General features: G+C 44.0%; 2 protein-coding genes across 2 annotated transcripts in view; both read left to right on the top strand.

The window, feature by feature from the left end:
* The window catches only part of LOC139566914 (uncharacterized), a 37,801-nt gene that overhangs the window by 1,268 nt on the left and 15,415 nt on the right, over nt 1–21,118 (top strand). The window contains exons 2-6 of the mRNA XM_071388283.1: nt 8,188–8,318; nt 8,528–8,698; nt 15,915–16,079; nt 16,439–16,550; nt 16,733–16,854. Coding sequence (XP_071244384.1) covers nt 8,188–8,318; nt 8,528–8,698; nt 15,915–16,079; nt 16,439–16,550; nt 16,733–16,854 — 701 coding nt within the window. The remainder of the gene's footprint in view (nt 1–8,187; nt 8,319–8,527; nt 8,699–15,914; nt 16,080–16,438; nt 16,551–16,732; nt 16,855–21,118) is intronic.
* Nucleotides 16,863–18,696, top strand: LOC139566918 (oocyte zinc finger protein XlCOF20-like). The gene has a single exon (XM_071388290.1). It carries the CDS (start codon nt 17,098–17,100, stop codon nt 17,668–17,670), a length of 573 nt encoding a protein of 190 aa, XP_071244391.1. The 5' UTR covers nt 16,863–17,097; the 3' UTR covers nt 17,671–18,696.

Below are 21,118 nucleotides of genomic sequence, written 5' to 3' on the forward strand. Positions count from 1 at the left end.
TAATCAGAAAACTGTCACATACTGACAATGTATCAGGCTCCTTATCGTAACGCTATGACAAACATACCACACTTTTCTATCCACAAAATCTTACAATATGAACATGTGTCGGTTAACCCTAATGTCCATTTGTTAAAATACACTCAAGCATTTTTCAACAAAAATAATGAAGATATGATACATGACAGAGATGATAGAATCCCTCTTCTCTTTTCTTCCCTCTCTGTCCGCCCTCCTGCCTGCCAAACCGTGAGTCATTACTACTACTATTCACAGCAAAGATGATTCCTGCTGTTCAATCAGTCAGGGACGTTGAGAACAAAAGGACAAACCTAAAGAGCTCTCGAACGATGAGCCGTGGAGAAAGGAGACAGGGCAGAGATGAGTTTCGCTTCTGAAGACATCTTGTGGTGGGGTAGAGGGTGAGGGAGGAGGTGAACGCGTGGATGTCGTCGATGAGCGTTGTGTTGGCCAGCATGGGCGAGGCGGGCAGGAAGGTCAGCTTGGACACTTCTCTGTAGGATAAAGTGGAGGTCTTAGGGCTCTGTAGGATAAAGTGGAGGTCTTAGGGCTCTGTAGGATAAAATGGAGGTCTTAGGGCTCTGTAGGATAAAGTGGAGGTCTTAGGGCTCTGTAGGATAAAGTGGAGGTCTTAGGGCTCTGTTGGATAAAGTGGAGGTCTTAGGGGCCTTGGTCCTCTTCCCCCTCTGCAGGGCTGGGGTTGGGGCCACAGCTGCTCTGCCTGGTTGCTCTCCTCTCCAAAGCCTACCACCTGACAGAGAGACACACACACATACTCAAAACAGGAAATAGAGATTTCTAACTTAAATGGGACAATCTGGTGGACTGAATTCAGCAGACAATTTGAAGTTATTTCATATCATAATGACTTACCAGCCATACTCCTTTCTTGTGTAGATCCATAATCACAATAGGAGGATAGTGTCCACATGAAGCACAAGAGAAGTTGCATGTGTTGTCACAAAGGGCCTTTAAGTGAAGGTAAACATGGAGACCAGTGTCTGCCCAAATGAAAAAATACTACAGTTTACTGTACAGTACTTTGTATTGACTTCTGTAGTAAACTTTAGAATACACACAGTAGTATCCCTCGATCATGTGTATTACTTACTATAAAATATTGTAGTATACTGTAGAATACTATAGTAAATGCTACGGTATTATTCACAAAAAAACTATAGTAAATCCAACAGTAATGCCCAAAAACACTACACTTTTTAAAAAACATAGTAAATACTACAGTATTTAATTTGCATATACCCTACCCATTCCCCTCCCCATATCCCAATCGGTGCCACTCATAAGTGAGAAACCTACATGCCAAATATAGAACATAGTGTTCCATAAAGGTTATAGAAAAGAGCTCCTACTCTTTTTATATCTGTTCAGACCCCAGTCCTACCTACAGGTCTGGAAAATTAGCTCTTTTAGTATTTCTCCAGCAGGTTTCCTCAAGGTTTCCTCATGTCAAAGATAATAAAAACAAAAACACTATAGTAAATACTACCGCAATGTCCACAAAAACACTACAGTATACAACAATCCGCAAAAACACTACTATAGTATATACTACAGTTTTCTTTCACTAAAGTATTTATACAAGAGTTAACAGTAAATACTACAGTATTCACTGTTGTGTTTTTGCAGACTTCAGTACACAAAAACACTACAGTGAATACTATAGTATAAAACTATAGTAATACTACAGTATTTAGACCATAGTATAATATAGTCTCTTTTTTTAAATGGGAGGCGAGAGATACTTCACATTGTTCCAGTTTTCAAGACTGTCAATGACTGCAGAATGGGTCTAAATGATAGTAGTGGGTCTAAATGATAGATAGTGTCGGGGAAAAAGTACATCAATAAATAACCTCATAGCCATGTTCACAAATGGTTGCAAAAACAAATAACCCGTTCATATTAACATGTAGTGACTGTTCAAATAAAAAGACTGATAAGTCATCACCTGAAGTAACCTCCTCAATAAGAGACACACATGGAGACTAAGCAGAACACTGTCATTGAAGTTGTGTAGCCAATGTTTGTACTCTGAAACCACACTCATAATAAGAAGTGGTTGGTTCAAAGACAGAAACATAATGTTTGAATTTAGGCACAAGGACTGTGGTCTCAACAGACAAAGGGACCGACTGAGCCATAGCCAGACATAGGAGCTTCAGGCACTCAGACATCTTGTCTCCAAACCATTTATTTTCTACCATCTCCGACAAAACATCTTCCCTCATGTTTTCATTTTCCGCTGTAGATGTACAATAGTCCATTAACTATTTGAAAGAAAATAACACTTGATCGTTGTGCTAGTTCATGGTTAGACTGGCATTGAGGTGACTCGCAGTACGCTTCATGCGCCTCCTCCTTTCTCTGTTTGTGAAAAGGCACACTTGAACCGTGCATTGTTTTGACAACAGCAAATACTCCATTTGCCTTCGCTGGATCCAGGAACTGGCTGAGCAGGTTTGAAGTTGAGGTGACATCCCCATAGTGAACACCTGAGTGCTTACTTAATACGTGCTTGGACAGCTTTTTCCTGTTTTCTTTCATGTTACATTTGGGCGTACTACCGTTTGCCAGTTTTTATATGACACATACCCACTGGGAGATTATGTGATGTCCCAGCCTTTCCCCCGTTGTGTGACCCGGTGTGTGATATCCCAGCTTCTCCCCCGGTGGGTGGTGTCCCAGCCTCTCCCCCGGTGGGTGGTGTCCCAGCCTCTCCCCCGGTGGGTGGTGTCCCAGCCTCTCCCCCGGTGGGTGGTGTCCCAGCCTCTCCCCCGGTGGGTGGTGTCCCAGCCTCTCCCCCGGTGGGTGGTGTCCCAGCCTCTCCCCCGGTGGGTTTGTGTCCCAGCCTCTCCCCCGGTGGGTTTGTGTCCCAGCCTCTCCCCCGGTGGGTTTGTGTCCCAGCCTCTGCCCCGGTGGGCGGTGTCCCAGCCTCTGCCCCGGTGGGCGGTGTCCCAGCCTCTCCCCCGGTGGGCGCTGTCCCAGCCTCTCCCCCGGTGGGCGGTGTCCCAGCCTCTCCCCCGGTGGGCGGTGTCCCAGCCTCTCCCCCGGTGGGCGGTGTCCCAGCCTCTCCCCCGGTGGGCGGTGTCCCAGCCTCTCCCCCGGTGGGCGCTGTCCCAGCCTCTGCCCCGGTGGGCGCTGTCCCAGCCTCTCCCCCGGTGGGCGCTGTCCCAGCCTCTCCCCCGGTGGGCGCTGTCCCAGCCTCTCCCCCGGTGGGCGGTGTCCCAGCCTCTCCCCCGGTGGGCGGTGTCCCAGCCTCTCCCCCGGTGGGCGGTGTCCCAGCCTCTCCCCCGGTGGGAGCTGTCCCAGCCTCTCCCCCGGTGGGCGGTGTCCCAGCCTCTCCCCCGGTGGGAGCTGTCCCAGCCTCTCCCCCGGTGGGTGGTGTCCCAGCTTCTCCCCCGGTGGGAGCTGTCCCAGCCTCTCCCCCGGTGGGTGGTGTCCCAGCTTCTCCCCCGGTGGGCGGTGTCCCAGCCTCTCCCCCGGTGGGAGCTGTCCCAGCCTCTCCCCCGGTGGGTGGTGTCCCAGCTTCTCCCCCGGTAGGTGGTGTCCCAGCCTCTGCCCCGGTGGGTGCTGTCCCAGCCTCTCCCCCGGTTGGCACTGTCCCAGCCTCTCCCCCGGTAGGTGGTGTCCCAGCCTCTCCCCCGGGGGGGAGATGGAGGAGCTGATTCTTATTCAAAAACAAAGATTCGCAAAAACAATGGAAGTGACGCTGCACCCTGAAACCAAGGTTGCACCTGTAGATGCAACATCCTGTGGGAACAAACACAAAATGCAGAATACATTAACTCCAGATCAAAATGAATGAACACTAGTGACAAATATTATTGACCAACTTTTATATTGAATTGCTCTACCGAGGTGAGCATTTAAATGCAAGTTTAGTTTGCTTCAGTCGGTGGCCATAGGGATTGTAGAGGCCCACAGAGGACAGTGATACAGCTTGCAGCACTGTGTGCATTTCTGCACCGGGGGTGGCTGCGTCCCTTCCTGCACACTGTGATTTGACAACAAAAAAAGAAGAGTTATCGAGAACATTGTTAGCTAGAACAACAACAATATGAAGGAGGATGAACTTTCTGAGGACTAAGGATACAATGGTAACAAGGGAGGTTGGAACGAAAATATACTCCAGAACTTTCTAAGTGCCCTAGTGGTAAATTGAACATCACCAAGTCAGCCTTCTTCCATCTGAAAAACATCTTACGACTCAGACCCTCTCTCACTGACCCCACTGCTGAAACCCTCATTCACACTTTTGTTTTATCACGCCTGGACTACTGTAGCGCCATTCACTACGGACTCCCCACCAAAACACTGGACAGACTTCAACATGTAAAAAAATGCAGCTGCACGAGTCCTCACACACACCAGCCCTTGAGACCCCATCACCCCACCCTCATCAAACTCCACTGGCTCCCAGTTCAATACAGGATCATCTTCAAATTGCTCATGCTCACCTACAAAGCACTCAATGGACTGGCGCCCACATACCTTACTGACCTCCTGCACCCCTTTACTCCCACCTGTTCACTGCGCTCGTCTGACACGGGCCTCCTCCACCTCCCTCGCACCAGGCTCCGCTCCATGGGAGACCTGGCTTTTAGCACGGCAGCTCCCCAACTCTGGAACTCCCTCTCCATGTCAACCTCACGATCCATACACATATTCAGGTCCACACGAACACACTTCTTCACACAGGCTTACCTGGATTCTCTGTAGTCTTGAGCTTTTATCTGTCTGTCAAGTTCACGTCCCTGGTTAGTCTGTCATCATGTTTAGTGTTCTCCCTGGTTAGTCTGTCATCATGTTTAGTGTTCTCCCTGGTTAGTCTGTCATCATGTTTAGTGTTCTCCCTGGTTAGTCTGTCATCATGTTTAGTGTGCTTTTATATACTTTATTTAATATAGGATTTTATTGGTTTTTATCCTGTTGACTTTGGGTGTCGTGAAAATAAGTCTAATAATAATATATATATATTTTTTAAATGATCATTATCATTGTGGGAGGATTTGCTGATTTTCTTTTCCTCTTTAAATGAACATCTCAAAATGAGCTTGATTTGATGTTATCTTGACTGGGAGTGTGATCATAAAGTGCTCCAAAATGGAAATGTTCTCTTCTGAAATATAATTTGAGGAGTGGTAGTTGACCCATACGTGCCCATGAAATCACCAGGTTCCTGGGTCCAGACAAATCAAAGGCCCTTGTGTCCCATGAATTTACACAAAGTTACAGGGTTTACACAGTCCACCATTATATAATAATCAAAAATCTTTATGATGTTGTACATGGCACCATTGTGATCCTTGACCATCAAAATATAGTGGTAGACATGGAAAATACATTATTTGGTTATGGCGGAATGGAAAATGGCCTCAGCAGCCAGGGGGCATTTTTGATGATGTGCATGGTAGAGGTCGACCGATTATGATTTTTCAACGCCGGTACCGATTATTGGAGGACCAAAAAAAGCCGATACCGATTAATCGACTGATTAAAAAAAAAAAAATAATAATAATAATAATAAAAATATATATATATATATTATTATTTTTTATTATTTTTATATATATATTTGTAATAATGACAATTACAACAATACTGAATGAACAATGAACACTTTTATTTTAACTTAATATAATACATCAATAAAATCAATTTAGCCTCAAATAAATAGTGAAACATGTTCAATTTGGTTTAAATAATGCAAAAACAAAGTGTTGGAGAAGAAAGTAAAAGTGCAATATGTGCCATGTAAGAGAGCTAACGTTTAAGTTCCTTGCTCAGAACATGAGAACATATGAAAGCTGGTGGTTCCTTTTAACATGAGTCTTCAATATTCCCAGGTAAGAAGTTTTAGGTTGTAATTATTACAGGACTATTTCTCTCTATACCTTTGACTATTGGATGTTCTAATAGGTACTTTAGTATTGCCAGCCTAATCTCAGGAGTTGATAGGCTGAAGTCATAAACAGTGCAATGCTTGAAGCATTGCGAAGAGCTGCTGGCAAACGCAGTAAAGTGCTGTTTGAATGAATGCTTACGAGCCTGCTGCTGCCTACCACCGCTCAGTCAGACTGCTCTATCAAATCATAGACTTAATTATAATATAATAACACACAGAAATACGAGCCTTAGATCATTAATATGGTTGAATCCGGAAACTATCATTTTGAAAACAAAACGTTTATTCTTTCAGTGAAATACTTTATCTAACGGGTGGCATCCATAAGTCTAAATATTGCTGTTACATTGCACAACCTTCAATGTTATGTCATAATTATGTAAAATTCTGGCAAATTAGTTCAATGAGCCAGGCGGCCCAAACTGTTGCATATACCCTGACTCTGTGTGTAATGAACGCAAGAGAAGTGACACAATTTCCCTAGTTTAATATTGCCTGCTAACCTTTATTTCTTTTAACTAAATATGCAGGTTTAAAAAATATATACTTCTGTGTATTGATTTTAAGAAAGGCATTGATGTTTATGGTTAGGTACATTCGTGCAATGATTGTGCTTTTTTCGCAAATGCGCTTTTGTTAAATCATCCCCCGTTTGGCGAAGTTGGCTGTCTTTGTTAGGAAGAAATAGTCTTCACACAGTTCGCAACGAGCCAGGCGGCCTAAACTGCTGCATATACCCCGACTCTGTTGCACAGAGCGCAAGATAAGGGACACAATTTCCCTAGTTTAATATTGCCTGCTAACCTTTATTTCTTTTAACTAAATATGCAGGTTTAAAAAATATATACTTCTGTGTATTGATTTTAAGAAAGGCATTGATGTTTATGGTTAGGTACATTCGTGCAATGATTGTGCTTTTTTCGCAAATGCGCTTTTGTTAAATCATCCCCCGTTTGGCGAAGTTGGCTGTCTTTGTTAGGAAGAAATAGTCTTCACACAGTTCGCAACGAGCCAGGCGGCCTAAACTGCTGCATATACCCCGACTCTGTTGCACAGAGCGCAAGATAAGGGACACAATTTCCCTAGTTAAAATAAATTCATGTTAGCAGGCAATATTAACTAAATATGCAGGTTTAAAAAATATATACTTGTGTATTAATTTTAAGAAAGGCGTTGATGTTTATGGTTAGGTACACATTGGTGCAACGACAGTGCTTTTCTCGCAAATGTGCTTGTTAAATCACCAGTTTGGCGAAGTAGGCTGTGATTCAATGATAAATTAACAGGCACCACATCGATTATATGCAACGCAGGACACGCTAATTAACCTAGTATTATCATCAACCATGTGTAGTTAACTAGTGATTATGTTAAGATTGATTGTTTTTTATAAGATACATTTAATGCTAGCTAGCACCTTACCTTGGCTCCTTGCTGCACTCGCACAACAGGTAGTCAGCCTGCCACGCAGTCTCCTCGTGGAGTGCAATGTAATCGGCCATGATCAGTGTTCAAAAATGGCAATTACCGATTGTTATGAAAACTTGAAATCGGCCCTAATTAATCGGCCATTCCGATTAATCGGTGGACCTCTAGTGCATGGCGTCATTGTCATCCTTGACCATCAAAACATAGGTGTAGACATCACCTTTTCTGTGTTAATGTTTGATTCAGAAGATAACGCAAAATACATTATTAGGTTATGGCGGAATGGAAAATGGCCACCAAGAGGCGTTTTTGTTGTGCCTCCATATCAGAAAATGTCAAGGGAACCAAATTGTGTACCAAGTTTCATGCTTTTATGAAAAATTTAAGATGTCAACTAAAACTTGGCACATATCGCCTGGACTAGAAGGCAGAGGCTGCGGGGCCTGTGCCCTGTTCTCCTCTGCGCATGATTTTTGATGTGTTAACCACATATGGTTAACCAGAATTGGGTCTTGGTCAATTTTTGGATAGTATGCAATAATTCACCTGATTACTTAGCGATCTTGCACAAAGACACTATATCATATTCAAACCAGATTCGTTATTTAACGCAATTCCTATTATTTACTCATAGAAAACAATGTGATGCATGGAACATAATAAATTAATCAATAAATAGTATATCAAGAAGTTATGAGAAGTGTTACCTTACATCCTTGTCAATTCTAGACAGTGTCTATATTGTACACAATACCATTCAGCGATGACAGTAGTTAACCTAACCACCTCTTTTCCCCCAATCACACTTTCAGGTGAAGGACATCCCACTGGAGGCCACAGGAGCTTTGTGAAGCCAGCGGAACACAATACATGGACAGATGACCAACCAATCACTGTTGATGAGGAGAGTGGAACCTCAACCCAGCACGTTATTGTGATAGAGGTTAGTTTAATAGTGCTGCATTAAAAAACGTTTTACTTTGTAAATCAAATGTGGCCAGTTTACTTCAGAAAGGTTCCCCTCGGCTATTCACTTGCTTACATGAACATCCTTATTTATCTGCCATAGGGGGGAGCTTGTGAGACTTCCCCACGACATTGTTATCCAATTCAACTAGTTACTGGCAACAACCTCCTCTCTTCTTGTGTCAGGCTGCAGATGCAGAGGCTGTAGGTCCTGGGGTCAAGCAGGAGAGGTCTGAAGGAGAGGAGGACCCACGGCACAGCAGAGACATCCAGACTAGAGCGGCTGGAGCACCCCCTGAAGCAATGGAGGACCTCGCCGCCGCGCCCCAGCCCAGGACCCAACGAAGCATCACGGAGGTCAGTGGAACGCCGAACGACGTCCTCAAGTCAGAGACCGACACAGAGACTTTAACTGTAACACACAGGCTCTTACATACAAGATCTGACCACAGATCAGACCCAGAGAGACTGGTGCTGGGGAATCTGGGCTGTCCTCCTGCTCCTGGCTCACAGTATTTACCGGTATTTCACCAGAGCCAGAGGACGGTTTATTCCCATGGAGATGTTGATACGTTAAACACCGGAGGTGATGATCCGTCTTGTTCTTACGTTACAAAGATGGACCCTGGCAACATATCCTTGGGTTTAGAGAGACAGACTGATCTGTCTAGAGGGGACTGGAACCGGTACAGTAGTAGTGTATACTCTGAAGGGTGCCTAGATAAGAAAGGGGAGTGTCTAGTTGTAGATGGGGTGACTGTGAAAGTGGAGGACGACACTCCTCTGACATGGAATGCAGAACAGACTCACTTAGGAGAAGGACACTCGCAGGGCAACACCAGTGACTTCTTAGACTACAGTGAAAGCTTAGCGACAAATCTAAATGTTGTGACCCACTCCCATTTACACTCTTTCAGGGATCGCGACCCAGTGTCCACGTCGATGGCGCCTTCCGATTTACAAGGCTGTGTCCTTTTCGATCAGGTATTGAACTCAAACGACAGGGCTAGAGCCCAGGCTCAGGGAGGAGGAGCCACATCAGGCAATAGTAAAGAGAAATCGTTCCTCTGCATGTTCTGTAACAAAGGCTTCAGCTGCTCCCAGAACGTGGCGATCCACCAGAGGGTCCACACAGGGGAGAAACCCTTCAGCTGTACCCAGTGTCACATGCGCTTTGCCCAGACTGGAACCCTGAAGAGGCACCAGAGGGTACACACAGGGGTGAAACCCTTCAGCTGTACCCAGTGTCATATGCGCTTCGCCCAGGCTGGTGACCTGAAGAGGCACGAGAGGGTCCACACAGGAGAAAAGCCATTCGCCTGTAATCACTGTGGAAAGAGGTTCTCTGAGAGGAGATATCTCAGGATACACCTGCAAAAAAAACATTTCCACTCTTTAACATAGAAAGTAACCATTCCACTTGATAGCTTCTGACGTTTAGATCCTACATTAAAGGAACACTCAGCGAGATGACATAGATGCAAAAAGTCAACCGCAGCAGTGGGTCAATTTCTACAACAACTAAGAGCGTTGAAGTGCAAGGCATTGTTGGATATACAGTAACTTCAGAAATAGTTCACACCCCTTGATTTTTTCCCACATTTTGTTGCGTTACAGTCAGATATTTTGTTGTTGCTGAAAATGACATGTTGTGTCACTGGCCTACATACAATACCCCATAATGTCAAAGTGGAATTATGTTTTTTGACATTTTTACAAATGAATAAAAAATTCAAAGCTGAAAGATCAAATCACATTTTATTGGTCACATACACATGGTTAGCAGATGTTAATGCGAGTGTAGTTAAATGCTTGTGCTCCTAGTTCCGAAGATGAGCGATGACCGAGCGGCAGAGGCAAGATGCAATAGATGGTATAAAATACAGTATATACATATGAGATGAGTAATGTAAGATATGTAAACATTATTAAAGTGCCAAGTGATCAATTTATTAAAGTGCCCAATGACTTTGAGTTTGTATATAGGCAGCGGCCTCTCTGTGTTAGTGATGACTGTTTAACAGTCTGATGGCCTTGAGATATAAGCTGTTTTTCAGTCTCTCGGTCCCACCTTCTGGATGGTAGTGCGGTGAACAGGCAGTGGCTTGGGTGGTTGTTGTCCTTGATGATCTTTTTGGCCTTCCTGTGACATCGGGTGCTGTAGGTGTCCTGGAGGGCAGGTAGTTTGCCCCCGGTGATGCGTTGTGCAGACTGCTCCACCCTCTGGAGAGCTTTGCGGTTGTGGGCGGCGCAGTTGCTGTACCAGGCGGTGATACAGCCCGACAGGATGCTCTCAATTGTGCATCTGTAAAAGTTTGTGAGGGTTTTGGGTGACAAGCCAAATTTCTTCAGCCTCCTGAGGTTGAAGATGCGCTGTTGCGCCTTCACCACACTGTCTGTGTAGTTGGACCATTTCAGTTTGTCCGTGATGTGTACACCGAGGAACTTAAAACTTTTCACCTTCTCCACTGCTATCCCGTCGATGTGGATAGGGGTGTGCTCCCTCTGCTGTTTCCTGAAGTCCACGATCATCTTCTTTGTTTTGTTGATGTTGAGAGAGAGGTTTTTTTCCTGACACCACACTCCAAGGGCCCTCACCTTCTCCCTGCAGGCTGTCTCGTCATTGTTGGTAATCAAGCCCACTAATGTTGTGTCGTCTGCAAACTTGATGATTGAGTTGGAGGCGTCCATGGCCACGCAGTCATGGGTGAACAGGGAGTACAGGAGGGGGCTGAGAAGTCACCTTTGTGGGGCCCAGTGTTAAGGATCAGCGAAGTGAAGATGTTGTTTCCTACCTTCACCACCTGGGGGAAGCCCGTCAGAAAGTCCAGGACCCAGTTGCACAGGGCGGGGTTGAAACCCAGGGCCTCAAGCGTAATGATGAGCTTGGAGGGTACTATAGTGTTCAATGCTGAGCTGTAGTTAATGAACAGGATTCTTACATAGGTATTCCTCTTGTCCAGATGGGATAGGGCAGTGTGCAGTGTGATGGCGATTGCATCGTCCGGGGATTTATTGGGTCGGTATGCAAATTGAAGTGGGGTGGCAGGTAAGGTGGAGGTGATATGATCCTTGACTAGTCTCTCAAAGCACTTCATGATGACAGCAGTGAGTGCGAGGGCGATAGTCATTTAGTTCAGTTATCTTTGCCTTCTTGGGTACAGGAACAATGGTGGCCATCTAGAAGCATGTGGGGACAGCAGACTGGGATATGGAGAAATTGAATATGTCCGTAAACACGCCAGCCAGCTGGTCTGCGCATGAGTCAATAAGTATTCAACCCCTTTGTTATTGCAAGCCTAAACAAGTTCAGGAGTAAGCATTTGCTAAAAAGTCACATAAGTTGCATGGACTTACTCTGTCTGCCATAATAGTTTTTAACATGATTTCTGAATGAGTGCCTCGTTTCTGTACCCAACACATACAATTATCTGTAAGGTCCCTCAGTCGAGCAGTGAATTTCTAACACAGATTCAACCAGATTCAAAGACCAGGGAGGTTTTCCAATGTCGCACAAAGAGCACCTATTGGTAGATGGGTTAAAAATATACAAATACTGTACATTGAACATATCCCTTTGAGCACAGTGAAGTTATTAATTACACTTTGGATGGTGTATCAATACACCCAGTCACTACAAAGATACAGGCGTCCTTCCAAACTCAGTTGCCAGAGAGGAAGGAAACTGCTCAGGGATTTTACCAGGAGTCCAATGGTGACTTTAAACAGTTAGAGTTGAATGGCTATGATAGGAGAAAACTGAGGATGGATCAACAACATTGTAGTTAGTCCACAATACTAACCTAATTGACAGAGTGAAAAGAAGGAAGCCTGTACAGAATAAAATATTCCAAAACATGCATTCTGTTTGCAATATTGCACAACTAGTAAAACTGAAAAAAATGTGGCAAAGAAATTGTCTTGGATATGTTTGGGGCAAACACATCACTGAGTACCACTCTTCATATTTTCAAACATGGTGGTGGTTGCATCATGTTATGGGTAAGCTTGTCGTCTGCAAGCACTAGGGAGGTTTAAATATATTTTTTTTTTTTAAGAAATAGAGCTAAGCACAGGCAAAATCCTAGAAGAAAACCTGGTTCAGTTTGTTTTCCAACAGACACTGGGAGAAGAATTCACCTTTCAGCAGGACAATAACCTTAAACACAATGCCAAAAATACACTGGTTGCTAACCAAGACGACAGTGAATGTTCCTGAGTGGCCTAGTTACAGTTTTGACTTAAATCGTCTTGAAAATCTATGGAAAGACTTGAAAATGGCTTTCTAGCAATGATCAACAACCAACTTGACAGAGCTTGAATAATTTTTTTAAAGAATAATGTGCAAATATTGTACAATCCAGGTGTGGAGTCGGGCCTCCCGGGTGGCGCAGTGGTCTAGGGCACTGCAGTGCTAGCTGTGCCACCAGAGACTCCGGGTTCGCGCCCAGGCTCTGTCGCAGCCGGCCGCGACCGGGAGGTCCGTGGGGCGACGCACAATTGGCCTAGCGTCGTCCGGGTTAGGGAGGGTTTGGCCGGTAGGGATATCCTTGTCTCATCGGGCACTAGCAACTCCTGTGGCGGGCCGGGCGCAGTGCACGCTAACCAGGTCGCCGGGTGCACGGTGTTTCCTCCGACACATTGGTGCGGCTGGCTTCCGGGTAGGATGTGCGCTGTGTTAAGAAGCAGTGCGGCTTGGTTGGGTTGTGTTTCGGAGGACGCATGGCTTTCGACCTTAGCAATGAGACAAGATAGTAACTACTAACAATTGGATACCACGAAATTGGGGAGAAAAGGGGGTAAAATTCAAAACAAAAAAAGTTGATTTACCCAGAAAGACTCACAGCTGTAATCGATGCAAAAGGTGATTCTAACATGTATTGTCCCAGAAGTGTGAATGCTTTTTCAATGCATTTGCTAAAATTTCTAAAACATGTTTTCACTTTGTCATTGTGGGGTATTGTGTGTAGATGGGTGAGGGAAAAACATCTATGTAATCAATTTTGAATTCAGGCTGTAACCCCTCAAAACACCTCAAAATGTGGAATAAGTCAAGGGCCATGAATACTTTCTGAAGGCACTGTATAAGGCATATACAGAATAAGCCTAAAAAGTCTGTTACATAGTGTTTGTACTGTGTAGGCAAGTGTTTACCAACTCCAGTCCTCAAATCCCCCAACAGTACACATTTTTGTTGTAGCCCCAGACAAGCACACCTCATTCAACTCAGAGGGCTTGATGATTAGTTGACCAGTTGAATCAGGTGTGCTTGTCCAGTGCTACAATAAAAATGTGTACTGTTGGTGGTACTTGAGGACTGGAGTTGGGAAACACTGGTGTAGGCTATATGATGTTCACACATGCCTAGTACATTACTTCCATTCAACTGCAGAATACAATTCCCTGGGCACTTTTAATGAGAAAATGAATACACTTTACCAAGTTAACAAACAGATTACCGACCATTTCGAATCCCACCGTACCTTCTCCGCTATGCAATCTGGTTTCAAAGCTGGTCATGGGTGCACCTCAGCCGCGCTCGAGGTCCTAAATGATATCATAACCGCCATCGATAAGAGACATTACTGTGCTGCTGTATTCATCGACCTGGCCGAGGCTTTCGACTGTCAATCACCACATTCTTATTGGCAGACTCAACAGCCTTAATTTCTCAAATGATGGCCTCGCCTGGTTCACCAACTACTTCTCTGATAGAGTTCAGTGTGTCAAATCGGAGGGCCTGTTGTCTGGACCTCTGGCAGTCTCTATGGGGGTGCCACAGGGTAACATTTTCGGGCCGACTCTTCTCTGTTTACATCAATGATGTCGCTCCTGCTGCTGGTGATTCTCTGATCCACCTCTACGCAGACGACACCATTCTGTATACTTCTGGCCCTTCTTTGGACACTGTGTTAACTAACATCCAGACAAGCTTCAATGCCATACAACTCTCCTTCCGAGGCCTCCAACTGCTCTTAAATGCAAGTAAAACTAAATGCATGCTCTTCAACCGATCACTGCCCGCACCTGCCCGCCCGTCCAGCATCACTACTCTGGGCGGCTCCGACTTAGAATATGTGGATAACTACAAATACCTAGGTGTCTGGTTAGACTGTAAACTCTCCTTCCAGACTCACATTAAACATCTCCAATCCAAAATTAAATCTAGAATCGGCTTCCTATTTCGCAACAAAGCATCCTTCACTCATGCTGCCAAACATACAAAACTGACCATCCTACCGATCCTCGACTTCGGCGATGTCATTTATAAAATAGTCAATCACCAAATTGGATGTAGTCTATCACAGTGCCATCCGTTTTGTCACCAAAGCCCCATATACTACCCACCACTGCGACCTGTATGCTCTCGTTGGCTGGCCCTCGCTTCATACTCGTCGCCAAACCCACTGGCTCCAGGTCATCTACAAGTCTTTGCTAGGTAAAGCTCCACCTTATCTCAGCTCACTGGTCACCATAGCAGCACCCACTCGTAGCACGCGCTCCAGCAGGTATATCTCGCTGGTCACCCCCAAAGCCAATTCCTCCTTTGGCCGCCTTACCTTCCAGTTCTCTGCTGCCAATGACTGGAACAAACTGCAAAATCACTGAAGCTGGAGACTCATATCTCCCTCACTAGCTTTAAGCACCAGCTATCAGAGCAGCTCACAGATCACTGCACCTGTACATAGCTCATCTGTAAACAGCCCATCCAACTACCTCATCCCCATACTGTATTTATTTATTTATCTTGCTCCTTTGCACCCCAGTATCTCTACTTGCACATTCATCTTCTGCACATCTACCATTCCAGTGTTTAATTGCTATATTGTAATTACTTCGCCACCATGGCCTATTTATTGCCTTAACTCCCTTATCTTACCTCATTTGCCGTCACTGTATATAGACTTTCTGTTTTCTTTTTTTCTACTGTATTATTGACTATGTTTTGTTTATTCCATGTGTAACTCTGTGTTGTTGTATGTGTCGAACTGCTATGCTTTATCTTGGCCAGGTCGCAGTTGCAAATGGGAACTCGTTCTCAACTGGCCTACCTGGTTAAATAAAGGGAAAATAAAAAAAGTATGCAGATTCTTTGTTGAGAGGTGTATGTGTGGTTTTCATATCGTGTATTTACAAATTGTTTATGTTTAATAAACACAAAATGGGACAATTCATTCTAAGACTTTCATTGAGACTCTCTTTAGTATACATCACATCTGATCTCACCCTATTCTGCATACACACAGCAGCGCTTTATAACCAAATTCTAAAAATACCTACACATACTCACACACTAACAAACACCTACCGTACACGTCAAAATAGTTTAGTCAGGTTTGTCTGATGGTGACTTAGAACTTATCATAGCTGACTTATTTTTACCCATAACATCATATTTATGTCCACCATGATGGGTTTAACAACAACGAAGTCATTCTGTAACTACAGTTTAGGACTCAAACATGGAGTGTTTACCCATCCCCACTATGTTGAAAGTTATTATCTGTGTATGTGTGTGTACGTACCTGAGGTAGTGTATGTCGGTGTAATCTGTATCATCCGTCTCTTCCAGGAGGAGGAGGGTCCAGAGGTGCTGCTGGTGAAGGAGGAGGGGTGTGAGGAGGGTCTGGGGAACCCTGGAGGGACCATGGTCATGGAGGACAACCAGACTACACCTCCTCCTGAACCCACAGAGGAACCAGCTGAGCAGCACAGGACCACACACAGTCTCACTGAGGTGAGTCCACTGAACTACTGTCTGAATGGTATTAGTTCAGGGCCCGTATCCACAAAGTGTCTCAGAGCTGATCATAGATCATAATGAATGAGACTATGTAGGTGGGGAGCTGATCCTTGATCAGCACTTCTACTCTGAGACTCTTTGTGGATACGGGCCCAGATCTTGATTAATTTTGTATGAAGTGTGGGACCATGCCTTTGAATTATCAAACCATTAGTGTCAGGTAATCAATTCAACTAACACGTTTACATAGTACTCATAGCAATCCCTCATTGCCCAATCAGAAGATGCTCCATAGCAGGGTGCTCATATCAGATTTCTTGATCCAACATCCTCTCACTCTGTATCTCTTACAGCCAGTAGACATGGAGGATGGGAAGCCTGATCTGCTGCTGGTCAAAGAGGAGACGATAGAGGACGGACCAGAGAGCATTGACCTGCTGAGTGGACTAAAGATGGGGGAGCAAGGTAAGAGAGAAATACATATAGCCTACATACAGTAATAGATATTCAATGGGAATAGTGATGCACCTGGCTATTGTTTTAACAAATTATAATGTATGAACTTGACCAGGTGATTGTCAAACAAAGAACTCAATATGTAGAGTTCTCTGCCTTGTTTGTAAAGTATTTGGAACCGCTTCCTGCAGGTGGTTGGTTGGAGGATAACAGAGGAGACTGGGTGGCCATCTTGGATTCTCAGACTGGTGCAGCCAAGGGCCCAGGGGACGACATCACAGAGCAGGCCAGGACCAGAAGCGACATAGCGGAGGTCAGTGGATGGGACAGTGTCCTCAACTCTGGGCTGGGGAACAACACTGTTAACCAGAAACAGACAGTCGAACACAAAACAACCGAACTTAATCTCCATGACAACAGACTGGCTGAGACCAGGGCGAGGTGTAGATTTGGTCTGCAGGGACGGGGAGGTGTCAGTTTGTGGTGGAAGAGAACAGACACAGACTCGGCTAGCGATGCTCCATCCTGCTCCTATAGTTGTGATTCAGAGAGACTGATGGCGCCTCAGGTTAACCCCCTAACAAGTGCTGCCTTCAGCCTGCCTTCAATAGGATCTAGCACCTGGAACATGGACCCTGCGACAACACAGACTCTCCCTGGCCTTCGTCCTCCTCACACTCTCCTAATGTTAAACCAGACAGACAATGCCAGTGCCTCAACACTAAAAGGCTACACAAGCCCATTGACAAATGACAGTAGTAGTAATGCTATCAGCAGATCCGGTGGCACAGAGAAGCGCTTCCCGTGTTCATTCTGTGGGAAAGCCTTCAGTTTCCCCAAACAGGTGGAGATCCACCAGAGAATGCACACGGGGGAGAAACCATTCAGCTGCCACCTTTGCCAGGCTAGTTTCTCCCACTCCTCCAACCTGAATAGGCACCAGAGGGTCCACACAGGGGTGAAACCCTTCAGCTGTACCCAGTGTCACATGCGCTTCGCCCAGGCTGGTCACCTGAAGAGGCACCAGAGGGTCCACACAGGGGAGAAATCCTACAGCTGCCCCCAGTGTGAAAAGAAGTTCTCCCGCCTGAACCAGCTGAAGATGCACCTGAAGGTCCACACGGGATAGAGGCCTCCTACGCATTGCAGGAAGAGGTTCTCAGAGAAGAGCTACCTCAGGCTACACCAGCTGAAAAACCATTCCACTCTATAACAAAGAAAGTAACCACTCCACTCGATAGCTTCTGACTTTTCGATCAAACTCTGCATTAAAGACAACAATGGGCATCATTTGAAAGCTTATTATATTTCCAACATGACTAGCTAAGTTCTAAAATGCGATCTTACAGTGTTAGGCTTTGACAAGTCACTTTAGACAAACAGATTGGCATTTTGGTGCGCGTAGAATGGAGTCATAAGTGCGTTCAGGTGCGTGTTCCATTTCAAATTTTCTTCACAATACGACAAACATGCTCATTCTGTTCAGGACAACCCAGGGTATGACACATGTCATCCTTGTCACTGTACATCAAACATGACGAACGTTGATACTGCAAATGACACGGGATTTCAAATGTGAAACGGGAAGTGCACATTTTTGTTGACAAGCTCCATTACTGCAGGAATGAAATAATACAGTTTGATTGTTTAAGAAATCTAAAAAGTCTCTCCTTTTGATTACAATAATTCCATGACACTTCTCACAAAAACGTCTGTAGCGTCCAAACGGTTTGGCCTACAAGCTAATATGACCACTCTGTGGAAAGATGAGGCTCTCCCGAACACGATGTTCTCCGTTTTGCTCTACGACACCCATAAGTGTCACAAGACTTGTCAGAAGGTAACCGGTGCTGATTAAAACAATGAATGGGAGTATGGAGGTAGTTTTGTGCCAAAAAAAGAAGAATACACTAAGATTGTATTTTATAACTTAGTTAGTCATGTTGGAAAAAATAATAAGATTTAAAATGATGCCCACCTGACCCAGATTGAGATTTATAACGGAAAATGTTTGCATTGCTTAAACAACGATAGTAATTGTGTTATGGTGGGAACACAGGGCTGTGTAATTTTTATTTGTTATAAATAGAAGTGTGCTTGCTTCAGTTCCTCAACATCGAAGCTAGGGGAGCTCAAAAAGCACCTTATATTTGAAGGCTCTTTCCTTGAATCATAAAATATCATTATTATGTAGGAACTGCACGGTTTGGAGAGGTGTGTGTCCACTTGGAGTCACCAGTTAGTCCTCACTTAAACCCTTGTCATTTGTTGGTCTTATGTTGCACCTACCCCAATTTTTCCAATAGTATTATTATCATGTTACTGAATGTATCCAGAGTATTTTCAGATTTCGTTATCAACAAATGTGGCAAAGTCCAGTATAACGCACATGAAATCAAGTGTCATGTTTGGATTCAGTCTTGTCAGGTGAGCTGTTGTGTCCTCACCTTTTGGAGATCATGGGGAAATGATTAGACCAAAGTGTTCTCTTTGCACTGCAACCATGGTAATGCATATACTTTTTATATTTCTTCTGTTGGAAACATTTCAATATGGCCCTTTCCATATAGACAAATGTACACAAGTGTAAAGGGTTCATGAGAAAATGAATGCACTTTCTCAAGTGCATTCATAAACAAGTGTTAAATACACCATATGAAAACCACACATACACGTCTCAACAACAAAAAAACGTAATGAACTTGAGAAAGTGCATTCATTTATATATATATATATATATTAGAGGTCGACCGATTATGATTTTTCAACGCCGATACCAATACCGATTATTGGAGGACAAAAAAAAGCCGATACCGATTAATCGGATGATATTTTTTATTTATTTGTAATAATGACAATTATAACAATACTGAATGAACACTTATTTTAACTTAATATAATACATCAATAAAATCAATTTAGCCTCAAATAAATAATGAAACATGTTCAATTTGGTTTAAATAATGCAAAAACAAAGTGTTGGAGAAGAAAGTAAAAGTGCAATATGTGCCATGTAAGAAAGCTAACGTTTAAGTTCCTTGCTCAGAACATGAGAACATATGAAAGCTGGTGGTTCCTTTTAACATGAGTCTTCAATATTCCCAGGTAATAAGTTTTAGGTTGTAGTTGTTATAGGAATCATAGGACTATTTCTCTCTATACGATTTGTATTTCATATACCTTTGACTATTGGATGTTCTTATAGGCACTTTAGTATTGCCAGTGTAACAGTATAGCTTCCGTCCCTCTCCTCGCCGCTACCTGGGCTCGAACCAGGAACACATCGACAACAGCCACCCTCGAAGCAGCGTTACCCATGCAGAGCAAGGGGAACAACTACTCCAAGTCTCAGAGCGAGTGACGTTTGAAACGCTATTAGCACGCACCCCGTTAACTAGCTAGCCATTTCACATCAGTTACACCAGCCTAATCTCAGGAGTTGATAGGCTTGAAGTCATAAATAGCGCAATGGAAGAGCTGCTGGCAAAACGCACGAAAGTGCTGTTTGAATGAATGCTTACGAGCCTGCTGGTGCCTACCATCGCTCAGTCAGTCTGCTCTATCAAATCATAGACTTAATTATAACATAACACACAGAAATACAAGCCTTAGGTCATTAATATGGTCGAATCCGGAAACTATCATCTCGAAAACAAAACATTTATTCTTTCAGTGAAATACGGAACCGTTCCGTATTTTATCTAACGGGTGGCATCCATAAGTCTAAATATTCCTGTTACATTGCACAACCTTCAATGTTATGTCAAAATTACGTGAAATTCTGACAAATTAGTTTGCAATGAGCCAGGCGGCCCAAACTGTTGCATATACCCTGACTGCGTGCAATGAACGCAAAAGAAGTGACACAATTTCACCTGGTTAATATTGCCTGCTAACCTGGATTTCTTTTAGATAAATATGCAGGTTTAAAAATATATACTTCTGTGTATTGATTTTAAGAAAGGCATTGATATTTATGGCTAGGTACGCGTTGGAGCAACGACAGTCCTTTTTCGCGAATGCGCACCACATCGATTATATGCAACGCAGGACAAGCTAGATAAACTAGTAATATCATCAAACATGTGTAGTTATAACAAGTGATTATGATTGATTGATTGTTTTTTATAAGATAAGTTTAATGCCAGCTAGCAACTTACCTAGGCTTCTTACTGCATTCGCGTAACAGGCAGGCTCCTCGTGAGGCAGGTGGTTAGAGCGTTGGACTAGTTAACCGTAAGGTTGCAAGATTGAATCTCTGAGCTGACAAGGTAAACATTTGTCGTTCTGCCCCTGAACAAGGCAGTTAACCCAGCGTTCCTAGGCCGTCATTAAAAATAAGAATGTGTTCTTAACTGAATTGCCTAGTTAAATAAAGGTGTAAAAAAAAAAATACTGATTTCCGATTGTTATGAAAACTTGAAATCGGCCCTAATTAATCGGCCATTCCGATTAATCGGTCGACCTCTAATACACTGCTCAAAAAAATAAAGGGAACACTTAAACAACACAATGTAACTCCAAGTCAATCACACTTCTGTGAAATCAAACTGTCCACTTAGGAAGCAACACTGATT

This window comes from Salvelinus alpinus, chromosome 39 (assembly GCF_045679555.1).
Source record: "Salvelinus alpinus chromosome 39, SLU_Salpinus.1, whole genome shotgun sequence".
Lineage (NCBI taxonomy): Eukaryota > Metazoa > Chordata > Actinopteri > Salmoniformes > Salmonidae > Salvelinus > Salvelinus alpinus.